The 25,451-nt window shown below is 48.8% G+C and overlaps 1 protein-coding gene across 1 annotated transcript in view; it reads right to left on the bottom strand.

Moving 5' to 3' along the window:
• LOC119464028 (uncharacterized) overlaps window positions 1-25,451 on the bottom strand; it is a 56,830-nt gene that overhangs the window by 25,333 nt on the left and 6,046 nt on the right. Inside the window, exons 4-9 of the mRNA XM_037724847.2 lie at window positions 21,639-21,896; window positions 17,436-17,558; window positions 9,156-9,290; window positions 6,054-6,198; window positions 4,499-4,532; window positions 4,107-4,401 (exon numbers count right to left, since the gene is read on the bottom strand). Of these exons, the coding sequence (XP_037580775.1) occupies window positions 4,107-4,401; window positions 4,499-4,532; window positions 6,054-6,198; window positions 9,156-9,290; window positions 17,436-17,558; window positions 21,639-21,896 (990 nt within the window). The remainder of the gene's footprint in view (window positions 1-4,106; window positions 4,402-4,498; window positions 4,533-6,053; window positions 6,199-9,155; window positions 9,291-17,435; window positions 17,559-21,638; window positions 21,897-25,451) is intronic.

The raw sequence follows: 25,451 nt of genomic DNA on the forward strand, positions 1-25,451 counted from the left end.
ACACCAGCGTTTTAACATCGAGTTTCCGCGGTCATCGAGTGAGAAAGGTTCATGTTTGGTATTGCGCGCCTGACGCCATGCTTGTTAATTTAGTTAGTATGCCTATGCTTACAAGTTTATACAGCCGATAAAACTACTATCCTCACTTCGTATAGCTGTCCACTAATTTGCTATCGCAAACGATGCTTCGCCTTGTGGGCGAAACTGCGATTTTTTTTCTTCTTTTACGACGATCTATGCGTTGCCATGTTCTGTGCAATAGTCATGCGTATACACGCGGTCGCTAATCGCATTAAGAGTAACCGCTTTGCTATTGCAGGAGCGCCGTTTACAAAGACAAATATTAATGCGAAAGCATATGTCCTACGAGGAAGAATAGCTGGCGTTGTAGGAGACGAGTGGTACCAAAATTCATCATCACATGATGTGACGTCAGTATTAATACAGAAGATAGTAAACTGTATAACACCGTTAATTAGTAGTGATTATGGGTAATTAAAATGAAGTGAATTAAAGTGAATTACAGTGAAATAAGGTTGGTACAAATTAGAAAAGGTGGATTAAAGTTGAGTAAGGCTGAGTTGTGAAGGACACGTGACAATGTATGAGGCCACGTATCATGGTGACGCGATAATTGGAAGTGAAAATGATTCGAGATGCTCATGTATGATGTCACGTCACGTGTCACCTCATGACAAATGACCCGTCAGAATGCTTTCGCGTTCAAATCACGTAAGGTTACATAAGTGACTCAACTTTTTTATTACTCATCATCATCATCATAATCACCATAATCAGCCTATATTTTATGTCCACTGCAGGACGAAGGCCTCTCCCTGCGATCTCCAATTACCCCTGTCTTGCGCTAGCGTATTCCAACTTGCGCCTGCAAATTTCCTAACTTCATCATCCCATGTGGTTTTCTGCCGACATCGACTGCGCTTCCCTTCTCTTGGTAACCATTCTGTAACCCTAATGGTCCACCGGTTATCCATCCTACGCAAGTTCTACCTACTTGTTTTCTAGAAATTGACAATGAATAAACGGAAGACGCGGACACCTCGGAAACGGCGGTGGTGGGTTCGCCTGGCTTTGCAAAAGCGCGAGAAGTTGGGTCACGCCAAGGCTTCGTTTGCGCGCGACGTTGAATACTATCGCGAGTATTGCTGACAGTACGTTTTAGTGCCACTCTTGTCGTAGAGCAAGGGCTGGTTCTTGATCGCGTCGATCAGCATTACAGCCTACACTTTTGGTGCCATGTTCAATTTTACGACCGGTTGTTTACATGCTAGTGTAGCTTCCATGTGAAGCAGAACGACTTTCCGCCGCGTTTCCGCTTCGCCATGGCGAAAAAATCGGCCCGAGACCAATTTGGCTCGCAGCCTGTTTTTCTGCATGTTTTGCCACCTAGGCGGGCGTATTTTTGCAAGATTTTGCCGCTTCCGACAGCTTCGAGACCAAGTGTGAACGTAGCCTAAGATCCTGCGCGAGCGCGGCCTAACCGGCACCTGAAGGGAAGCGGCGGAAATGTATACCGGAGATTTTGACCCCCTGGGGTCTTTAACGTGCACCTAAATCTAAGTAAACGGGCCTCGAGCGTTCTCGCCATCATCTAAAATGCGGCTGCCGCATTTGTTGCTTCATTTGTTGCGCATTTGTTGCTTCAGAATGCGGCCGCCACATTCTCGCCCAAAACTTCACAGAGTGTCAAAGCCTTAACAAACACTGTGACAGTTTTTTTCCATATTCAGACATGATTCTCTGTAAATTACCAATCCAAACGGAAGCGCCCAGGAATGAAATTGTGATAGTAGCACGGGTTTCATGAATTATGTCAGCGCGAAGCGACGAGAAAAAAGGGTGGGTAAGTGGAAGGGGGGGGGGGGGGGGGGGGTTGCGGAAAAAATTTGGGGGGGGGGGTTGAACCCCCCCAACCCCCCCCCCTGGCTACGCCCCTGCTACGCATTACATGGCCTGCCCAGCTCCATTTCTTCCGCTTAATGTCAACTAGAATATCGGCTATCCCCGTTTGCTCTCTGATCCACACCGCTCTCTTCATGTCTCTTAACGTTAGTGCTAAGATTTTTCGTTCCATCGCTCTTTGTGCGGTCCTTAACTTGTTCTCGAGCTTCTTTGTTAACCTCCAAGTTTCTGCCCCATATGTTAGCACCGGTAGAATGCAATGATTGTACACTTTTCTTTTCAACGACAGTGGTAAGCTCCCAGTCAGGATTTGGTAATGCCTGCCGTATGCACTCCAACCCAATTTTATTCTTCTGTAAATTTCTTTCTCGTGATCAGGGTCCCCTGTGAGTAATTGACCTAGATAAACGTACTCCTTTACAGACTCTAGAGGCTGACTGGCGATCCTGAATTCTTGTTCCCTTGCCAGGCTATTGAACATTATCTTTGTCTTCTGCATATTCATCTTCAACCCAATTCTTACACTTTCTCGATTAAGGTCCTCAATCATTTGTTGTAATTCGTCTCCATTTTTGCTGAATAGGACAATGTCATCTGCAAACCGAAGGTTGCTGAGATATTCGCCGTTGATCCTCACTCCTAAGCCTTCCCAGTCTAAGAGCTTGAATACTTCTTCTAAGCATGCAGTGAATAGCATTGTAGAGATTGTGTCTCCTTGCCTGACCCCTTTCTTGATAGGTAACTTTCTACTTTTCTTGTGGAGAACCAAGGTAGCTGTGGAATCCTTGTATATGTTTGCTAAGATATTCACGTATGCCTCCTGTACTCCTTGATTACGCAATGCATCTATGACTGCTGGAATCTCTACTGAATCAAATGCCTTTTCATAATATATGAAAGCCATGTAGAGAGGTTGATTGTACTCCGCAGATTTCTCGATTACCTGATTGATGGCATGGATATGGTCCATCGTAGAATATCCCTTCCTGAAGCCAGCCTGTTCTCTTGGTTGACTGAAGTCAAGTGTTGCCCTGATTCTATTGTAAATTATCTTGGTGAATGTTTTATACAATACTGAAAGCAAGCTAATGGGTCTATAATTCTTCAGTTCTTTAACGTCTCCCTTCTTGTGGATTAGTATAATGTTGGCGTTCTTCCAGCTCTCTGGTACACATGAAGTTGTGAGGCATTGCGTATAAAGGGCCGCAAGCTTTTCAAGCATGATATCTCCTCCATCTTTGATTAAATCTACTGTTATTCCATCTTCTCCAGCAGTTTTTCCCCTGGTCATGTCTTTCAAGGCCCTTCTAACTTCAGCGCTAATTATAGAAGGAGCCTCTGTATCCGGTTCATCATTATTTTGAATGAAAGTAGCTTGGCTGTTTTGGGCACTGTACAGGTCAGTATAGAATTCTTCCGCTGCTTTTACTATGTCATCGAAATTGCTGATGATATTACCATGCTTATCTTTCAGTGCATACATCTTGCCTTGTCCTATGCCAAGCTTTCTTCTTACTAATTTAATGCTGCGTCCATATTTTACGGTTTCCTCAATCTTTCCCACGTTATAATTTCGAATATCCCTTACTTTTTTCTTGTTGATTAGTTTTGACAGTTCAGCGAATTCTATCTGATCTCTTGAGTTGGACATTTTTATCTTCTGTCGTTTCTTTATTAGGCCCTTTGTTTCTTGGGAGAGCTCACCTACTGGTTGCCTTGGTGCCCTACCTCCCACTTCAATTGCTGCTTCTGAGATCGACCTAGTTACGGTTTCATTCATTACCTCTATGTTGTCTTTATCTTCCTTTTCTAAAGCTGCATATTTGTTTGCAAGCACCAGCCTGAATTGGTCTGCTTTTACCCTTACTGCCTCTAGGTTGGCCTGTTTCCTCTTGACTAATTTCACTCTCTCTCTCTTCAAATTGAGAGAAATCCTAGACCTCACTTTTATTACTCAGTGCCCCTTTATTATAGCGACCAGACGTTGCATTCGTGCACGCTTCCAACAACCCAGTGTCCGCGAGCAACTTCTTTCCTTCTGGGGTTTTACGTGCCAAAACCAGTTCTGATTAGGAGGCACGCCGTAGTGGAGGGCTCCGTATTTGTTTTGACCACCTGGGGTTCTTTGCGTGCACGTGCACGCAACGTGCACTACAACGCAAGCACACGTGCTTCGAGCTCACCTCTAGCTCCTCTAACTGGGGGAACGCGTCGTCGAGCAGGTCGAGGTCGCACAGTTCGCAGTCGACCAGCTGCAGTCGGCGCAGTCGGGCACAGCTGGTCGCCAGCCCGGTCAGGCTGACGCCCGAGAAAGCGCGCAAGCAGAGGGCCTCGAGCGAGAACTTGGACAGCACGGCGGAAACGGCGCGGTAGCGACACCTTTTCGGCGACGAGCCGTCAGCCGAGCAGAACAGCGCCGACAGGGAACGCAGCTCCTGGGGGGCGCAAAAGAGAGAACGCGGGAAGCAGCGACAAAGCCTTTTGACTCAATTCACCTTAGTTTTTTACAGAATAGTTTATGCAAAAAACACTTGCGGATCCCGACAAATAAAAAGTTACAAGCGGACTCGGAGACTTTCCGCGGCTCAGAGACTTCTGCGCCGGAATACCTGAAAGCATTCAGGATATACCAATCATTGGCAAGTCCCCGGCTGGCTTAACAAGTAGCAGTTTTAGAGAAGATTAGCTACGAACTCCTTCTATTACAGACTGCCTTGCTTTCGTATAGACATAGGCCTGTATTCACAAATAAGTACTCACGCTATAAGTGCTCGTGAGCGCGAGTGCCAGACAATCGTGATGACGGGTATATTATTAGTGAAAGCCCCCAGCCAAAGAGAAAAGAGTGCTCACGAGCGAAAAGCTTTGTGAATTCGGGCCTTGGCCTTGTGGCCTTTGGCCATAGTCTATATATACCATGTGTGTGTTGTATGTGTGTTGACATCTGCGCGCGCGCGCGCGCGCGTGTGTGTGTGTGTGTGTGTGTGTGTGTGTGTGTGTGTGTGTGTGTGTATGTGTGTGTGTGTGTGTGTTGAGTGTGTGCTAGCGTGCATTTCATATGAACTTGTCACAAACAAAGAAGGCAGCGCCGAGTTAGGTTTTCGTACTTCCGCTACAAAAGTTCTTAAGTGTCAAATTCTGTAAGTGTCAACCTAGTGGACATGTCTATTTCGTCTGCTGCTGAAGTGCTGATTGGCTGGGAGCGCCTGTCTCCTCCTGACATGTTCGCCAGTCCAGCCAATCAGAACTTCGGCAACAGACAAAATGGACATGTCCGCTAGGTGGACACTTAAAGAATACCCCCCAGCTGTTTTTCCTCGTTGCTTGGCTCCAACTACCTTTGTTGGCCAAGCAAGCCTGTCTTAAGGCGAAAGCCTTCGGCGTCTATGTTGGTTTTAATCTTGGCGAAACTGCGCCGTGACGAAAAATGGCCGACGCCGCAACGAGTAAAAACAGGTCAACAAATGCTCGGATTGGTGGTGTCACATTTCTCAGGGAGGTTCCTCGAAACAAGACAAATTAGTGGCTTTGAAAAGAAAATCTGGTACATCTCGGTCTGGGTGGGAATAGAACCCGGTTCTCCGGAGTGCGAGACGGGCACGCTTCCCTGAAACCGCGGCTGCTTCACGGTTCTGGCTTAATAAAGGTGTGCATATTGCGCGTGTGATTGCACACGTCACAGAGACGCTGTCGAGCTACTGCTCGCGTGTTCGTCGTCGTCTTCTTCCACAACTGGCTCCGATACCGCTCATCATGCCTGCGTTCCCATGCTGCCCCCTCCCTCCCCCTCCCCCTTCTTCGGTCATCCTCCTCCTCCTTTTCTGCGAAGGCCGTGACGGTACTGGCCGACTACCGGTATAGGTGCGACGATTTCGGCGAGTTCTGTCGTGCGCTCCGATGGACGAACCTTCGTAGGACATGGTACAAAAATGAAAATTAAGCAAGTGTTTCACGTTTGTAAAACGGGAAGGCGAAAGCCTGATTGCACACTTGGCACACATTTGCCACAACATAAACGTATCTTAATAATGAGAAAAAGTGTACCAAGAGTGCAATCAGGCCTTCGCCTTAACGTTTTACAAAAGCGTAACACTTGCTTAATCTTTTTTTTTTTTTTCCGTAGCAATGACGCTCCCATGCGGCCCTGTTCGCGGAGCGCACCTGGAATGCGCCAGCGCTGTAGACGGCCACCTCGGTGGCCGCGATGATCTGCAGGTGGCGGAGCACGGGACAACGCTTAGCCACCTCCAGAACGATGTCCGCCGACACGTACACCTGCAGACAGCAGCGATCCACGCTGTATCGTATGAACGTGTTACAGGGACACCAGATAAACATAATCAATCAATCAATGTATGAATTTTATTAACGTGCCCAGAAACAACCTGCTGGTCTTGGTAACGGCACACGTGAGAACTTGGATTATTAATATACATACACAGTCGGTCAAACCTCCATCTCACAGAATTTGGCTGGGTACAAGAAACAGGTACACTCAACGTAAGCTGCGGCTTATTAAGGGCGAGAGGAATAGGTAGACACTGGAAAGATGTGAAACAATGGCACTATTCGAAGAAGCGTCGTGACACCAAGCATGGTAAATGTTACATTGAGTAAGACGGATGCATATATGCATCAATAAACATGCATAAAAAGTACACGTTTTGGACGATTGTAGTTTACAATATATATATAACAATCTAACATACCATAACGATATATTACATGTACCATACAAAAAATGTGGGCAGTTTGCACTAGTAGTGCAAGGCTGGGTCACAGCGGAGCTAGTTTCGGCTTTTGGTAAGTCTTGCTAGGTTTTGCTAAGTTTTGCGAAGTTATGCATGGTTCGGCTAGCTTCATACTAAGAGTTGCTAGGTGTTGCTAGCTGTTGTTTCGGCTCGGCGACGGCGTTTGCCGGGGTGGCGGCCTCGGTGCGATGGTCAGGATCGGCTCTCCTTCGTCGATCGTAGTCCCGCTGAGCCGCGCGCCGGCTTCTTCCTCGGGAGTCTTGCCTTTCTTCGGTCGCCCCATGGTAGCTGTACGCGCGCGTGTTCATTAGACGAGAGAGGCGACACGTCTCTCGGCGGCGCGCCGGCTGCTCAGAGCTTTCTAGCATATCAGTGACGTCACGGCTAAGCGAACACGTGCTTCTTTTTTTTTTTCTTTCTTTCTGGGGTTTTTACCTGCCATAACCAGTTCTGATTATGAGGCACGCCGTAGTGGAGGGCTCCGGATTAATTTCGACCACCTGGGGTTCTTCAACGTGCACTACAACGCAAGCACACGGGCGTTTTCGCATTTCGCCTCCATCGAAATGCGGCCGCCGCGGCTGGGATGCGATCCCGCGACCTCGTGCCACTCGCTTCTCCTCGGATGGGGAGAGGGAAGGCGAGGCGCGCGCATGCCGCGACAAGACTCCGCCCAACGCACGTGTGTGATGCGAGGAGGTTGCGTGCGTGGCTCGGCGACGCAAAGCTGGGATGGCGCTGAGCCGTGCTCCCTCAAGGGCTGCAGAAGATAGCGCCAACCCCTTTCCTTTCCAAATGAACCACTTAGTAGTAGCTGGGCCGAGTTTTCTGTCGGCACGAAACAGACTTGCGAAAAGCTTAACAGCTCCGCAGTAAAAGAACACTGATAGAAATTTCTGGATGTCTGGACACCAAGCATATCACATGGTAACTGTTACATGGAACAAGGCGGATATACCGAGTGTTTCAGCGAACACTGTTTTTTTTTTTCTTTTTTTTTTTTTTGAGGTTTCCCGTGGCAGATAGCGCCATTCTAGTTCATGAGCTGGTCTACTCGAAGAGGCGGACATTACTTACACACACAAAAAAATGAAATGCGCAATCAACTTATTGCAAAAAATTGACTAATTGAGATTTTAACTAATCACCTTATGACCCATATTGCAATTTACAAATTCTAGCCGTGGAGTTGGCAAGGTGGATCCACTTGGAACGAATTCTCAGGATGACACCAGTTTCGAGATATTAATTACCGTACTTTCCGGAGGAATGCATTGGCGTTCCAGTTACTTTTCTGCTTTAATGCATGTAACGACGTTTCGTTAAGAAAGTAACTGGAACACCAAAATGCGCGTAGCTTGTTTGCGTGGGATAGTTGATCGGGTTTGACGTCCACATATTTGCAGGCTATATGAGACGTGCCTTTAGTAGGGAGCTCCATACCGGACTGATTTTTTTTTTTTACCTCATGTGATTGTCTAACATGCAGGCCAAGGAGCGTTCTGACTTCACATACTACATGCTACATGCTGCATAGACCTCGGACACGCCTTGACTAGGTCGTAGTCTTGACATCGTTCTTACCCCGACCAATTTTGGGCACCTTTCGAAATCAGCGCAGATATTTCTTTGATATTTTTATTCGCATTTAAATGGTGCTTTGGTGCTATAGTAGGCCTGCATCACAAGAGAGGTCTGGTAGTAGACCTGTGCCCTTTGAAGACTCGCGCACATCACTTTTAGATCTAAACCCACGTCATTTTCCCAAGATTGCCGACTATATCGCCTGCTCTCGCTTCCTCTCTCCTGTCAGCCACGTTTACGGACCCTCAAACCCGGTCTCGTTAACAGCACTCACATGCCTCCACTCTATGCCTATCTCCTCATTAATTGTGGCATCCGTCTTGTGTCGTTTGCTCGCTTGAGAGCAAACCAGCGTGCATCGTTGACCTCGATGATGTCTCCTCGAAGCTGTGTCTTCCTTGCAGACAGCCACAAGATTGGAACACGACTTACGATGGCAGTTGTGCGACGACGGTGGCACAGTTTCTACTATCTATACGCCTAAATTCTGAACACGTGCACCTAAACGCTCGGTGCCCACGCGCTTCAACATTGCGCCCCCATCGGCGGCTCGTGGCCTAAGTTAACAGCGGGAATTCGAACACGCGGCTTCGCGCCCACGCAGTTGAACGCCACTGAGTTCACTGCGGCGAACGCTGCTCTACATGTCTACAGTCGTCATCAATATGAAAGTGAGCAGCAATTTTTTTTTCGAATGCCCGTAGGGGGCTAAACACACATGCCCACCATAAAATTGTTCAGTGATACTAAAAGTTCAACACGAAAACTTGTTGTTATGTATGAAGTTCCTAGTTTGAACCCATGCGTCATAAGCTATCGTCGTTTTCTTTTTTAAAGAAATTCGCTGTACCCTTTCGTATTGATGACGACAGCCCTCACGTCGTCAGACGCGCTCACCTCCTTGGTGGGTAGCGCGCAGCCCAGCACCAGGCTGCTCCATTGCCGCAGGGCTCCGGCCTCCGCATCGAACTCGGGGAGCTTTGGTGATGCGCCGGTCGCCTGCTCCACAATGTTGGCCTCCAGCTCGGTCAGCTGCGGAAAAAAAGAAAGCATAAAAAGAAAGAAACTATATACGAAGTTGCTCGTCAAAATGGGGGCGCGCCGCTTTCCCCAATCCTTTGAGGTATAGCTGGCGCTCTGAGACGCTGTGTGACATTGACCTGGACACGTCCAGGTCGTAAGGGAAGAGGTAGCAACGTTTCTTCGCCGGAGTGCAATAAATCAGTCGTCATACCAAGACGGTCATACTGTCGTCGTCGCTATCGTCTTGCCGCCGTCATCCCCCTCTCTCTCTCTCTCTCTCTCTCTCACGCGCGCGCGCACACACACACACACAATTGCGGCCAGCTACCGGCAACATGCTTCGCATAACATCGATTGCCGCTGTGCTTGCTGCGTAACATTATTTCACTGAAAACCTCGCAAATAAGGAGCGTCCGGTATCTACCCACCGCCAAGTATCTAGCATGAGACCAAGATAGCTTCGCCTTCTATCCTCGGCTTCTATCCACTTGAAATTAGTTTCCAAGATGACGCCAGTTTCGAGATAATTTTTCCGAAAGTGTGGGACGAAATACATGGGCGTTCCATTTACTTTTGTGCTTCAATACATAAAAGAGGTGTTTCGTAAAACAGTAAACGGATCAACAGTGCATTTTTACGGCGAGTTTGATGGAGCGTATCTCCAAATTGATGTCATTCCGGAGGACCATACTAAGTGTGTCCTCCTGGCAAAGTTCCCAGCTACAATTCGTAAACTGCAATATGTGTTGTAAAGTATTAACTAAGAAGTTCATTAGTAAATATTCGTCAAGTATTTGAATATGTATTGCGACTTTTGCGTGCCAGTAATGTCCGCCTTTCTGTACAATCCAGCTCAAGGACTAAAATCTGCAACAAGCGATTTTTTTTAATTGCACAAAGGTTAAAAATGATCCCCACGTAGGTGGAGCACGCCACGAAGCTCGACGTGGCTTCATCTCAGTACACACTTAAAGCGCTGAAACACCGACGACATGTCCAATTTGCACCGTAGTTTAAAAAATTGAATTTGGAGCTCTTTCGTGCCAGAACCCACGCCGTGGTGGGGGACTACAGATGAAGTTTGACCTCCTGGGGTTCTCGGACGTGCACCCAAATCTATAAGCACACGAGCGTTTTCGCACTTCGCCCCGATGAAATTGCGGCCTGGGTCGTACCCGCAACATCGAGCTCGGCAGCCCAACGTCATAGCCATTAGAGAGGTTCAGCTTGTCCGGTAATCGAGTAACGCAGGCGGACCGGGCGTTGGGGCGGAGGCGTAAACGTAATCTCTGCGCCGCCAGGTGGCAGCATGATGCTTCCACCTGGTGGTACAGAGATCAAACAGACAAAAACAGCTAATACTGCAGTAACCACGTGTATTCTACTTCACTGCTGGTGTAAATTTTCGCCAGTGGCGTAATCGTGTTGCTGCCGAAAATTTGCACCAGCAGCGATGTGGAATACACTTGGTTACTGCAATATTAGCCGTTTTGTCTGTTTGAGCTCTGCGCCACCAGGTGGCTGCACCATACAGGCCGCTTACGTTTACGCCTCCGCCCCAACGCCCAGTCCGCCTCCGTTTACCCGATTACCGGACAAGCTAAAGCTGTCTATTAATTATTGGGCTATACCGCGGCGGATCGAACCGTAGTTCAGCGTAGTTCGCCCATATAATACGAAGCACAGACGCTGCGCGCCAAAACAAACTCGCCTTGCACATATAGTGTCTCGCACAAGTATCGAGCTACTTGGTCGCGCTAACATTAAACGAGACGCGATACAACGTCACTCGCCACTCGATGCCTCTTCGCCTCACGTTTCTTCTCAAAGTGCTCGTCCACTCATCGTTAAACATGGCCGCCAAGCGTCGCTGCTCCACTTCTCGTTTACGAGCCAACCAACACGCTGGCGATCTGCAGCATGCTTCGCACTCATGACGAAAATGTTCTTTTTATTGCGCTCGAGTGAGTGAGTGAGTGAATAAACTTAATTGTAAAATAAATTATTCAGCTGGCCTCATGCGAGGCTTATCTATGGTCGGGGCCCCTATTTCAGGGCTCCGCTGGCTTCCGCAAGCCTGTTAGCTCTTCTGACCAGGAGGATCTGGTCCTCTAGGTCTGAGCTGGCCAGCAGTGCCTCCCACTGATCTCTATTTGGATTTGGTATGTGAGGTTCGATGTTGTGTGACGTACACTCCCATGTTATGTGGTACAGGGTTGGTGTTGACCCGCACCATGGGCACATGTCTCTAAAGGCTGAGGGGTGTATCTTGTGTAGTTTATGTAAGCTGACGAAGGTGCCTGTCTGTAGCCTACGCAGATCGGTGGCCTCTTCAGTCTTTAGTTTTCTGTGGGGCGGTGGGTAGAGCATACGATTCCCTCTATAGTAGTTTAATATAGTCGAGTAATCGGGATCGATGGGCGTTAGGTCCTCTACAGCGGATGTGTTGAGGGCCCGGTAGTTAGCGTATCCTCGGGCTGCTCTATCCGCATGTAGATTCCCTGTGATCCCTTCGTGTCCCGGTACCCATGTAATCGTTTGGATAAATTCTTTTTGGCATTCTTCTTTGAGTTTGGTGAGAATTCGGTGTGCGTTCGTACCAACCCTTCCTCTTTGGAAATTCCTGCATGCTGTTTGCGAATCTGTTAGGATTGTCAGCGATTTCATTGATTTCCTTCCCTCTTGGATAGCGAGTGCGATGGCGACTTCCTCCGCTTCCGTGATGGAGCTGGGGGATATCGACCCGCTGGAGGTTATTGTTCCTCTGCAGTCAGTCACCACTGCTACTGCTTTCTTAGCATTGCCTGTGTAGAGTGCGGCGTCGGTAAATCGTGCTGCATTCATGAAGCCGAATTTCCTTTCAATGTATTGGGCCCTTGCCTGCCTCCTGCCGGGGTGGAGGTTCGGGTCCATGTTTTTGGGAAGCGGGGTTACCTGGTACCCGCTTCTGATGGTGCGCGGTATTTCTTGTGTTTGTTTGTGGGCTTGGAGTTGGGCATTGTAACCAAGTCTCTCAAGCACGCTCCTGCCTGTGGGTGTTTGGAGGAGCCGGTTTTTCTGCGAGATGAGTTGAGCTTCGGCTAGTTCTTCAAAGGTGTTATGAAGTCCTAGGGCCAGAAGTTTCTCATTTGGAGTGTTCTTTGGTAGGCGTAGGGCAGTTTTGTACGCCATTTTTATGATTACATCTGCTTTTTCCTTCTCCGCTTTAGTTAGGTTGTAGTAGGGTAGACTGTATGTTACCCTGCTGACTACTAGGCTCCTTACTAGGCGGAGTGTGTCTCCCTCCTTCATGCCCCTTCTTCTGCTTGTGACTCGCGCTATCATTCGGGCGATTTGTTGGGCCGTTGTTTTGAGGAGGGCGAGGGCATGTTGACATCTGTGATTGGATTGGAGCCACATCCCTAGAATCCGTACAGTCGTTTTCTCGGGTATGTTGCGTCCATCGATTTTGACTTCTATGCGTAGGTTTGGGTCCGTGGGTACCGCTCGGTTTCCTTTCCCTTTCCATATTCTTATGATTTCTGATTTGTCGGGTGAGCACTGGAGTCCTATTTGGCGGGCATATTGCTCTATTGTAGTGGCTGCTGTTTGGAGCTGTTCATTCTTATCGGCCAAGGAGCCCTTGGTTGTCCATATCGTGATGTCATCCGCGTAAAAAGCATGTCTGATACCCTGGATGTCTTGGAGTTTTCTGGCCAGGCCAATCATGGCGATATTGAAAAGAGTGGGTGAGATTGCCGCTCCCTGAGGAGTCCCCTTGTTCGGGGGGTGGAAGGTTGCAGTTTCGATCTCTCCCAGCTTTAGCTCTGCTGTCCTTTGGCTTAGGAAGCTTCGTACGTAATTGTACGTTCGCTCACCGCAGTTGGTGTTTGCTAGTCCTTCCAAGATTCCTTGGTGGCTCACGTTGTCAAAAGCCCCTTTGATATCTATGGCTAGGATAACGTGTTCGCCTGCATTCGGAATGTTAGTGAGTACCTCTTCCTTTAGTAGGAGGAGGATGTCTTGGGTTGAGAGCTTAGCTCGGAAACCGTACATGGTATCCGGCACCTGCCCACTCTCTTCCAGGTACTGTTGTAGTCTGACGTTTACTATTCGCTCAAAGATCTTTCCTAAGCAGGATGTAAGCGAGATTGGTCTCAAGTTTTCTATCGCCAGTTTCTTCCCGGGCTTGGGTATCATGATTACTTTCGCATGCTTCCACTGTTCCGGTACGGTTCCCTTGAACCAGTGGTCATTTACGAATTTTGTGAGAGCGACTACGGCTGCGTCGCTCATGTTTCTGATGACGGCGTTAGTTATACGATCCACCCCGGCTGCCGTGTTGCGTGTCGAGCTTGCTATAGCCGCTCTGACTTCTGCAACCGTGATGGGCTCGTCTAGCTCTGGGTTTGGGGTTCCATTGTAATTTTCTTCATATGGGGGTATAGGGGTAAAGTCCCCGTAACATTTGAGGTGTAGAGCCTTAATGATGTCTTCGTTTGTTCCTGGGAGGGTGTGTAGTAGCCTTTCCAGGGACTTTTGGCATTCGCCTTTGGTTTTTTGTGGGTCTATAATTGCTCTGAGAATTCGCCATGTTTTGGCTGTGCCCAGGGTACCATCCAGGGAGTCACAGAATTTTTCCCAGTTTGTTGTCACTAGCGCTCGACGTTTCCTTTCGCGTCTCCGTCTCTTTCACACTCAATGCACACTTTGGTTACTTTTTAGGCTGCAGCTTATGTTGCCGACGTCATCAGTGGTAAAATGAGGGTGGTACAAAAAGACAAGGACGGAAAAATAGACACCATAGCGCTTGCTCGCAGATCTAAGAGTCGTGTGGTCTTCAGTTTCGGAATTTTGACGTTTGCGTTGTTTGTCATTTTATTGCGATAGCAATTATATGGACGCTCCAAGCGCATTTCTGCCGCCGCCGTCGTCGTCGCCGTGATGCTCCGTATAAAGTCCAAGGGCGATAACATATCGCCGCCGCGCGCTGTATGCTATATGTGCGAGTGAAAGCATGCGAGGGTCAGCCGACGATGGTGGCTCAATCTCGCGCGCGCAAGGGAGAAAAGATGTTCTGTATAAAGTCCTAGGGCGATAACATCGTCGCCGCGCGCCGTATACATGTTCCATGTAGCACACATCCCGGAGCTGTTCTGGCAGAGTGTGGCGCAATGTTGAACCATTTCCTGTGTTTCGCGCAGGTTGGCGCAGAAATTTGCGTTTGTATCAAAAATGGCGCAGTTGACGCAGGAATCCCACCCCTGCGTACGTAAAGAAATAGCGTTCCGCTCACCGCGTATGCTCCCTACTTTGTTTGGTTTCGGTGGTTTACGTGCACTGTGATAACGCACGTTATTTGGAGAGTTTAACGTTCGTAATGTTTACACGCGCTAAAAAATAGCGTTGTCGAACATGGCTCCCGCTTCAGCGTGAATTCTCGTGATAGCTTCGCTAGCTCTCATCCTCGTTGATCGCCAGTAACTAAAAAAATAAGCTTTCGCTTCCTCGAAACTCACCCGAAACGTTACTTATGAGCGTCCACTTTCTGAGATCGTTCGGCGATTCCGGCGTTTGTAAGAGCAACGAGACGCGTCCACATAGCAACAACAGGATGGTTGCAAATTGACTGTTTTGGCTTGGATACGTGTGACACGAGACACAAAACGGCGCTCTGTTTTTATTGCGATAGCAATTATATGGACACTCCAAAGCAGATTTCTGCCGTTGGCGTCGCCGTCGCCGTGAGGTTCCGTATGACGTCAATGGAGATGAAATCGTCGCCGCGCGCCGCCGAACGCTGTATGTGCGAGTGAAAAAGGGCGAGGGACGCGCGCTTTCACGGGGAGTGAACCCAAGGCGGAGAACAAACGCGCGTTCTGCGCCGTGCTCCCTTAAGGGCTTCAGAATTAGGCGTCTCTTTCCTCCTTTACAATCACCATATATGTAGAGCAAACGCGTCTTCTTCCGACGCGCGAAAAGCCATGGGGGGGGGGGGGGGGGGGGCGGCGTTTAGCTGCAGCACCAAGTGCCTATTTATATCAGAGGCTCCGGCAGCAGTCACCAACGCCGCACGCATTTTGTGCGAATGCGGGCAAAACGCCGACGGCGTCGACAAGTTCTACGTGTGGCCGGTGCTGCTGCATGTTCAAGTTTATAGAGATGATAAAGCTACTATCATTACTCCATATAGCTCTCTACAAATTTGCTATCGCAATTGATGCTTCGCCTTTCAGGTGAAACTGCGACAACTTTTTAACGTTTTCCTTACGCGAGTTTCCTATAGTTTACTTCACGGTAAACTAAAGGCATTGAAGGGACGGACACGCACCGTAACGGCCCGCAAATTAAGGAGCTTGCGTTTAACGTACGTAAGGCGACAAACGCTATTCTAAAACTGTCTAATTAGTATAGCGTAAGGTAACGCAAACGTAAGGAAGAAGAAGATGATGATGATTTATTGGCATCCCCTTTGAAACGGGGCGGTGACAATTATAGTCAGCGAGCCTGCTATATGCTATATACATGCGTTTCACTCTAGCATTTTTATACATGTCCTTAATCTTTCCTTTCTATTGTAAGAAGACAGGGCGCCGTCTGGTGCCTGGTGTCAAACATATCCAAGCCAACACACTCCATTAGCCGACATACTGTTTTTTCTATGTGGACGCGTCTCATTACGCCTACAGACACGGGAAGCGCCAAACCATCTCAGAAATCGGACGAATTATGCGCTCACAGTTAACGTTTCAGGAGAATTCAGAGGAAGCGAAAGCTGATCTCGATAGTTACTGGCGATAAACTATAACGACAGCTTAACCATCACGAGAATTCCCGCTAAAGCGGGTGCCATGGGTGCCGCCATGTTGGGTTACGCCATGTTGGTTGGGTACGCTATATCTCATAGAGGATGTATATACATAACGTACGTTGAGCTCGCCCAATAACGTACGTTACCATAGCGTACGTAAAACGCCGAAAAGCAATAACGTACGGAGCATGCGCAGTGAGGACTACACTATTTATTAACGTACGTAATGCGTTTACGATTTCTTGCGCAAACGCTTATTCTAAAACTGTCTAACTTTCTTTAGGTTTCATCTCGTGCTCCCTCTAGGTGCGAGGCCTGCAGCAAGGCTGGCTGCGCTCCTCATAATGCCAGCGTCGTGAGACGCCTGGTAGCTGTCCTGGCGGTGTTTCTGCTGAGCTGCTGCAGTTGCGGCGACATTCTTAGAACATCGTCCGAGGAGCTTCAGCGCAAAGCTAAGACCTGCTATCGTCGTCTTATGGTTCGCCTTTCGGGCCAAAGTGCCAAATTTGATAATAAATGGAGTTACACAGGAGTACAAACTTAAGAATGGCACGACACAATATACGCGTACATGAAGAACGCTACGAGTTGCACCTTCGGTGTTGGTTCAGGAAAATTTCGGCGTAAGTTCCTGGGTGGGTATGTACGTACGTCAGCGTGTGGTGTGTGCTTTTGAGCGTATGCGCGCGTGTGTCAAAAAAAAGTCGCAGTTACGACCGAAAGGCGAAGAATCGATTGCGATAGCAAATTAGTAGACATCTATACGAAGTAAGGACAGTATTTTATCGACCGTGTAAACTTGCAAACATTCGCTTACTAACTAAACTAACAAGCATGGTGTCAGCACGCACAGGCCAACATGAACACATCCCACTCGATGACCGCGGACACTCGCTGTCAAAAGGCTGGCGTGAGGTAGCGCGGCGGCGAGCGAAGTGACCTTCCTGCTGCCTATCGCTTCAATGCAAACTGAGCGGCGAGAATACAGCACGCACAAAGGTATGAGCCGTCAGCGCACCTAGACTCTGCCCCTAATGCAGATAGCTTTCAAGATAAGCCCCGCGCGACCGCGCGCGGCCGCACACTCCTCAGTTGCTGCCAGAGTACAACGCCCTGTTATCCCTTCCCCCCCTCCTTCCTTTCCGCCCGGTTCCTTGCGCGCCTTGCGGTTCCTTGCGACTAAAGACGGCGCGCTTCCTCCCCGCTTTCCTCCCTTGCGTGCGCGATACTCGCACTCGCGCGCACAGCATCACGGCGACGGCCGCGACGACGGCGAAAATGCGCATGGAGTGTCCATATAATTGCTGTCGCATAAAGAAGTCAACGACAATATAAACGGCAGAAATAAAGAGTACAGCCCGCACCTTTGCGCATTGTTCCGCCAGGCTGAAGGCCGCCCCGGTGCCCAGGAACAGGTGGTTCAGGCGCAGGGCGTTGCAGTCACCGTACAAGAGCCGAAGACTGGTACGCACCGGCGACAGCGAGGCCTGATGTCACAGCCCACGTGTGCGCGTACGTGGAAAGAAAAAAAAGTCACAGGTCTGCGCGGCTCAGGCAGCACAGTCACAGCGTAAACTGGTTGAGCGGCGCAAGAGTAGCTCAAATTTCGGCACCACGCACAAGGTCTTCGCAGCAAAGTGTCTTCGCCTCGATTTTGACGAGAACGATCTGAACTGTCCGGCCGGCGTCGACGGCGAGCTGCGGCTTGTAATGCTCTCTGCACAGCAGTCTGCTGAGCCCGATGATGCCTGGTTGTAGCCGCGCACGTAGCTCTACGATTCGCTTATTCAGTAGCGGTTCGTACCTTGCGAGGAGACGCCATAACGTGTATCGAAGAGGTACCCAGAATACGTCATCATCATCATCATCATCAGCCTATATTTTATGTCCACTGCAGGACGAAGGCCTCTCCCTGCGATCTCCAATTACCCCTGTCTTGCGCTAGCGTATTCCAACTTGCGCCTGCAAATTTCCTAACTTCATCATCCCATGTGGTTTTCTGCCGACCTCGACTGCGCTTCCCTTCTCTTGGTAACCATTCTGTAACCCTAATGGTCCGCCAGTTATCCATCCTACGCATTACATGGCCTGCCCAGCTCCATTTCTTCCGCTTAATGTCATCTAGAATATCGGCTATCCCCGTTTGTTCTCTGATCCACACCGCTTTCTTCCTGTCTCTTAACGTTAGTGCTAAGATTTTTCGTTCCATCGCTCTTTGTGCGGTCCTTAACTTGTTCTCGAGCTTCTTTGTTAACCTCCAAGTTTCTGCCCCATATGTTAGCACCGGTAGAATGCAATGATTGTACACTTTTCTTTTCAACGACAGTGGTAAGCTCCCAGTCAGGATTTGGTAATGCCTGCCGTATGCACTCCAACCCAATTTTATTCTTCTGTAAATTTCTTTCTCGTGATCAGGGTCTCCTGTGAGTAATTGACCTAGATAAACGTACTCCTTTACAGACTCTAGAGGCTGACTGGCGATCCTGAATTCTTGTTCCCTTGCCAGGCTATTGAACATTATCTTTGTCTTCTGCATATTCATCTTCAACCCAATTCTTACACTTTCTCGATTAAGGTCCTCAATCATTTGTTGTAATTCGTCTCCATTGTTTCTGAATAGGACAATGTCATCTGCAAACCGAAGGCTGCTGATATATTCGCCGTTGATCCTCACTCCTAAGCCTTCCCAGTCTAACAGCTTGAATACTTCTTCTAAGCATGCAGTGAATAGCATTGGAGAGATTGTGTCTCCTTGCCTGACCCCTTTCTTGATAGGTATCTTTCTACTTTTCTTGTGAGAACCAAGGTAGCTGTGGAATCCTTGTAGATGTTTGCTAAGATACGTGACGCACATCAAACATGGGGAAAGCGTTGATTGCGCGCCTCGTCTGAATCGCATCTCGTCGCACGCGGCGGTTGCAGGCACGTTAACTAGATGGGCCACCATACTGGCGGAGGCTCGGGTCGTCTGCGCCTGCGCGCTTGCCTATAGGGCGCGTATAAAGGGAATTTTTCTTCTGCCTGACAACAAGCGCTTGCGTGGTTCAGTGGTAAAGTATCCGACTCCCACGCAGCGGGCCTGGGCTCGATCCCGGCGGAGAGCGGGTACTTTTTTTCGCATTTCCGGCGATAGCGGTTACGGGGCGGCGGCTGCATCATCGCGACCAGAAACGGCTATTGGAATGAGGCCATAACAGCTTACGCTGTATAAAAGAGAACAACAAAGTCCAGCAGTCTCGCTGCAAATCCGAAGCAGCGAGAACAACAGCTAAATGTTTCACGACCCTCAGTGAGACTCACGGTGATTCGCGCCATATTAGCCGCAGATGACAATTGTAGCGGGGCGCGAGCGAACAATCCGCCTTTGAGAATAACTAGTCATTGACAGCTCAAAAATGAAGCGGCAAATGACCTCACAGGCATACACGCGCCACCGAATCACTTCGTCCGCATATTCTTACTTATCCTCTGTGCGTATGTCTGTAACGATGTTGTCCTCACCGTACGCGCTTGGAGAACCCAACGCAGAACGACTGAGCGACTGGCAATACCACGGCATGGCGTGAGCCGGACTTCGGCGGGAGTTGCCAGTGCCGGTTTATTTCTATGCGGCGTAGAGTGAATATAAACAACTCCAGAGGAAACTCTCCCCATAACACCCATGCATTGAAATCAACAACCGCAAAGACGTCGTCATGTTGCTACTCTGCGCAAGCGCGCATGCGCAGATGACGATTTGCTATTCAGACGAGACGCGCAATCAACGCGATCACGAGCGCCCCTTAGCATGGTGGTGCCATCTAGTTCAGGCGCCTGCAAATTCAATCTTTTATGCACCCGTAACTTTTACATAAAACGTTTTCGAAAGAGCCATTCGATATTTTAGAAAAATATATGGAATGATTTTTACACGTTTTCCATGCGTACGTGCTACAGTTTCCCGGTGAATCCCGGTGCCGCCGGGAACCCACCGGTTTTTCTCATGGGTAGAGATGTCCCCTGGCCTGGTGCTCGGCTGTCGTGGGAGTCCACATCTCGAAAGAGGGCCCAATAGAGATTTCAGCTGTTGTCTCTGGGCGCCTCTTGTCCAACCACAAACGGCCTTGTAGACGAGCATCCGCCGCGGCTGTGGGAGGCAAGTGCGGCCGCCGGGTACCTACCGGTAAAATAGGTACAAGCGCGCTCCCGGCCTGGTGCTCGGCCATTATGGGACCTCAACGCTTGGAAAGGGGTGTTTGACCTCAACCCGAAGGTGCCCCCACCTCAATAGGTGCTTGGGGCGCCACATGGGAAATGACCGCCATGGGAGCGGCCCAGACATCACTTGTTTTCCGTGCTCACGTTGGTTTCGACAGGAATTCAGGGCGCAGGCTCCTTTCCCAAGCGTATCACCCCTGAAGGAAGCCGAACGCCAGGCCGGGGTACGCTTGTACCCTTTTGAACCAGTGGGTGGCCGGCGGCGGTGAGAATCGAACCCACAGCCTCCCGCAGCCGAGGCGGGCGTTCTACCACTAGGCGTATCCATGCGTACGTGCTACAGTTAAAGCTTGCTTTTGCACAATTTTTGAATACTTGTAGCGTTACAAAATGAGCCGCATCTGCGTACGTCGAAGAACTGAAGAACTCCGCTTCTGTGTATGTATATTGTGGCTGATCCTATACTGCTTTGGTACTATTAGCCGCTTGCGTCAGCTATTTCTCAACGATTCCTTTAGACGGGCCAGTTGGTTGCTACATTCTCGGTATGTTACCAGCACATGTATAAATGCGACACAACGTCAAGAAAGAACTAATTAGTTGTATTAGACAGGGCTTTGTGGTGTCTGAGTCAACACTTCGTGTCCGGTTTATATTGACCTGGTAACACGATTCCAGAAGGTGTATTTTGTAACACCGGTGTCACGCGTACACTTCTGATCGCGATCGGCGCCGATCCGGATTAAGCTCAATCGGGACCGTGTGCTGCTACACGGACACTGTCGAATCGTGCTACGTGAATTGCGATCATGTTTCTCGATCGCGATCGCAGGCTAACGTCTGCGCCCCCTAGCGCAGTATTCCGAAAAAGCTAAAAACAAATAGTGCAGGCACCTCAATGAAAAAACGTTTAAAAACCTTTTTTATCACCAATAGTCAGCTGTAAAAAATCAAATATTTTCCTAATTTACCCATACTTAGCAAATATGCATTTGCACCCAAGGCATTATGCAGTTCTGAAAATTCAGACGATCAGCAGACGATAATAACTCGACCCGGATCGTTGGACCGTGTAGCAGCGACCATTGTTGATCGCGATCGAAAAATCCGATCCGGGTCGGTTCCGATCGCGATCAGAGGACGTATTCTCGGACGACCACTTTCGGCCGTACTATCGCCTTCGCGTGGCGCAGTGCTCAACCAGCCAATCAGCTCATCCGGTTTTGCTAAACCAGCCAGTAAATGAGCACTGAAAGCGCTGTCGCCGAAAGCGCGATCGTCCGAGAATACGTCCCCAGAAGCGTACGCGTAACACGAATGTAATACGGACCGCGATCCGATTACCCAAGATCGAGACAATCGTGACTTACACAGTCACCCGACTCGCCATTTGCTAGAGCGTGCGGCAGCCCGTCGTCCTTCGCGGAGGGCGTCAAGTACTGCTGGTGCACCGCGAGGTCGTGCAGCAGGTAGAGGGTGTCCAGCGCCGGGAACAGGGCGAGAAGGTCCCACAGGTTGTTGAAGTTGTGCACCAGCACCACTGTGGCGGCGCGGGAGCACAGCTGCGCCACTGCCTCCCGAAAGCGACGGGAGCAGCAGAAGCGGGGGCAGCCCGCGAACACCGCGACCTGCGCTTTATATGTGCACCGTCAATAAACGAAACATTATCCGTGGCTGTGGTGCAGCCAAACGGACAAGGACGGATAACGTTTTGTTCACTGACAAAACGTTAGCACTGGGCTGATAAGGATCGGATCGATTGCGATAATGGTGATACCGACCAATAAGGGTTGATAAGGCTCAGATAGAGTCCGATAAGGTTGATAACAAGAGATAAGAGTTTGTGAGTGTCGGATCTAGTCTGATTATGTTGATAACGACCGATAAGGGTTGATAAGGGTTTACAATGGTCGGATCAAATTTCGTAACATTGATAATGACATCGGGCTGCATGGAGATGAACAAGTGGCATAATGCTTACGCATACTTAGACAATTGACCCAGAAGAGTTCCTGGGTAAATTTCGTTCTTTTCGCTCGTCCTTCGATCTCTTGTTACATAATAAACCAGTAAGAGCATGGCAAGCCTCTTGCATCGGCTAACCACTCCACGTTTCATTAAAAGTTTCTCTCACCAGCGTGCACGTACTTTGACACACTGGTTGATGTAAACGGTTTCCTTGCGATATGTTCTTTGAATAGGAGCACAATTGGTAGGCTCCGTGGTGTTAATAACGTAACCTGCCAGTGCGTGTTCAAGAGACTTGTGCCCTAGACTAGTGGTCGGGCATAACGCAACACCTACGTCCTGAGCAGTTTAGCTCACAGGACCCAAATTCAAAATATCTTTTTAAATGCGAAGCATTTCTTGCCGGCGGCTCTGTCTGTTGTCCCGCGTCCCACACCCCCACAGCGCATGCGCGTCCCCTCCCACTCTCTCCCCTCTCCTACGCTCCCCCCTTTCTCTCCTCTAGGAATACTCTACGGCAGTGTTGCCAAGTTCGACGAGGCGGCGTAGCCAAAAGCTAGAGAAGTTGTAGCCCAAATGTAGCCAAACACAAAAAAGTGAAAAAAAGTTTCGTAGCCAAATATAGCCATTATTATTTGCAGTTTTATTTGTGTATACATTTTCACATTCGACTACGGCAATCCTTTTTTTTTTTTTTGCACAACTCGGTGTAACAAAATGTCCGTGCCGCCATTTCGGTCGGCCCTTGACATCAACACCAGCGACATCATGCTTGCACAGAACACTTTTTTGTTGGGCCCGGAAGCTCTTAAGTTCCAGCGAATCGCTGCAGAGGGCGAAATCGGTGCTTTTATTTTATGACAGTACGAAGTTATTATTTTTAGTTATTTACAGTAATAATATTAACTACAAATTCTGCTTTTTAGCTGTCGTGAACGCAAAATAATGTTTACCATCATCGATCCCTCACGTCATCTCTGCCTACGGCGTAAAAGTTCAGCTGTCCAGCAATCTGCGACGTGCTCACGGCTTCTTTTTTATGAGCTAAAACAAGTCTTTCGCGCTATGATATCTCGTGTTATTTGTCTCATCATCCTATCTTGTTTTCACTTTTTTTAATTAGCTTGGCCCGGGTTAGCTGGTACATGGTCTATACACTGTTCATTTACATCAACCTGGCCGCCATCTTAGGTCTCTAGCACGGCAAGAACATGCGTTAAAATAAACTGGCAGACAACAGATGTCACTCGCTCTCTGAATCGGCATAAGCGAAGCTTTAAAAGATTGCTGCGCAAAACGGCACACCAGTGTAAGAAGCGCGCAGTCGTTTTCGGCGATGAGCACGTCCCGAACATAACTCACTCGAAATGGTAAAAGCCGCGACAGCACGCAAAGAGCAAAGGTAAACAACAAATTGATAACAGTGATTATGCTGTGAAAACCGGTTACTGTCAAAAAGCAAATCATGTTGATGTGCTAATAAAGTTTTAGAATAGGGGCCCCCAACGTTTGGGGCCCCAAAGAGCTTTGCGGGTGTTAGCCTTGGGTCATAATTTATTAAAATAAAATATAACATTTTACAATAAGAGTAATTTAGATTTACGTGTTTAATTACAATTTAGAACTAATTCTATTAGCTGCAAGCAACTTGTTGCGGTTAGTTTTGAGTAACCAACTTTACGTACCTTCACGCAGCCAAGTCTATCCGTGTTAGGCCTACGAGCCATGAATTCGGAATCAGCGGTGTCTAATGAATCAATCCTCATTACACATGTTAGTTGAGAGAAAGCGATAACCGCCATCACTTCTCATAGCTTACGAACTTCACGCGTTACCACGAATTGAGCCCAGCTTGGTGCTAGGTTAGAGCCGTCGCTTCGATGGGCGCCGCCATGTTTGTTGACAAAAGCTTTTGGAGCATCTTTTGGGCTCCTGCTAAATCGCTGAAATAGTGTGCCTGACGTAAAATCCAAGCACAGTTTGCGTCTTGCGCATGCGCAGTGGCTTCGACGCTATTTCTTTGGGGCCCCCAAAAGTTTGAGGCCCCTATTCTAAAGCTCTCTAATAATTGCCGGGGTTTTACATGTCAAAACTACGATATGTTAGGGAGGCATGACACAGTGGGGGACTGCGGATTAATTTTGGCCACCTCTGTTTCTTTAACGTACTTCTAAATCTTAGTACACGGGTGTTCCTGCATTTCGCCTTGATCGAAATGCAGCCGCCGTGGCCGGGAATCAAACCCGCGTCCTCCAGCCAGCAGCGCGACACCTCATCTGCTAAGCTAACACGGTGGGTGAAGTTCATGTGACGTGGTGCACTGATGTCATCATGGCAAACATGTTTCAATATTATCCAAATGAGTATCTGCATCCGTGACATTACGGGCAAACCATCTAGAAGTAAAAGCACCAGAACCAACCTTTGGCTCATGGTCTTGCTCCCATTATTTTTTATACGTTCTTGCATACTTGGCCCACTTCCCCATGTTTGGATTCTCCTCTCTGAGGAGGATCCGATCTTACGTCCAACCTATCGAAATGAATCTCGAATGTAAGCCCGAACAAAACTTTATCTAGCAGATGAAGGAAAATGGATGTAAAAAACTTCGCGCGAGATACGTGGAGTAGGTCGAAAGCTGTGCCCGGCGCGATACTTCATCCAGAATCAAGACATGGCCATTAACACACTTGGGCATGTCATCCACCCGTGCTTCCATTCTTTCATGTCGGCGCCCCGATCGCCCGACGGCCCCGATCCTATGTTACTGCTCTCCCTTTCTGAGCATACCCATGTTAGTACAGTGTACTGTGAAAAACCCACTACTCCAAGGTTCGTCCCCATGCCCGGGGATCGGCTGCATAGCGGTCAAGCTGGGTGTAAGCTTAAGTGCATCAAAGATCAAAGCCACCGGCTCAGACAACGGCGCAGAGAGGGAAGGGAAGGGGAGGGGGGGTCATTTCGCGCACACACATGCACTACCGCGCTGCCGGCTCGGCCAGCTAAAACAAAGCCTTCGATATTTGCTTCTACCCGATCAAAGCGACCTCTGGAGCGTGGATTAGGGCACCACTTTTAGCCCAAACAAAGCCAAGTCGCAGATTTTCAGTAGCCCAAATATAGCCACATAGCCAACTCGTCCATGTCGACGCCAAAAAGTTTTTCCTGTAGCCAAATTTGGCTATATATATAGCCAAACCTGGCAACACTGCTCT

This window comes from Dermacentor silvarum, chromosome 9 (assembly GCF_013339745.2).
Source record: "Dermacentor silvarum isolate Dsil-2018 chromosome 9, BIME_Dsil_1.4, whole genome shotgun sequence".
Classification (NCBI taxonomy): domain Eukaryota; kingdom Metazoa; phylum Arthropoda; class Arachnida; order Ixodida; family Ixodidae; genus Dermacentor; species Dermacentor silvarum.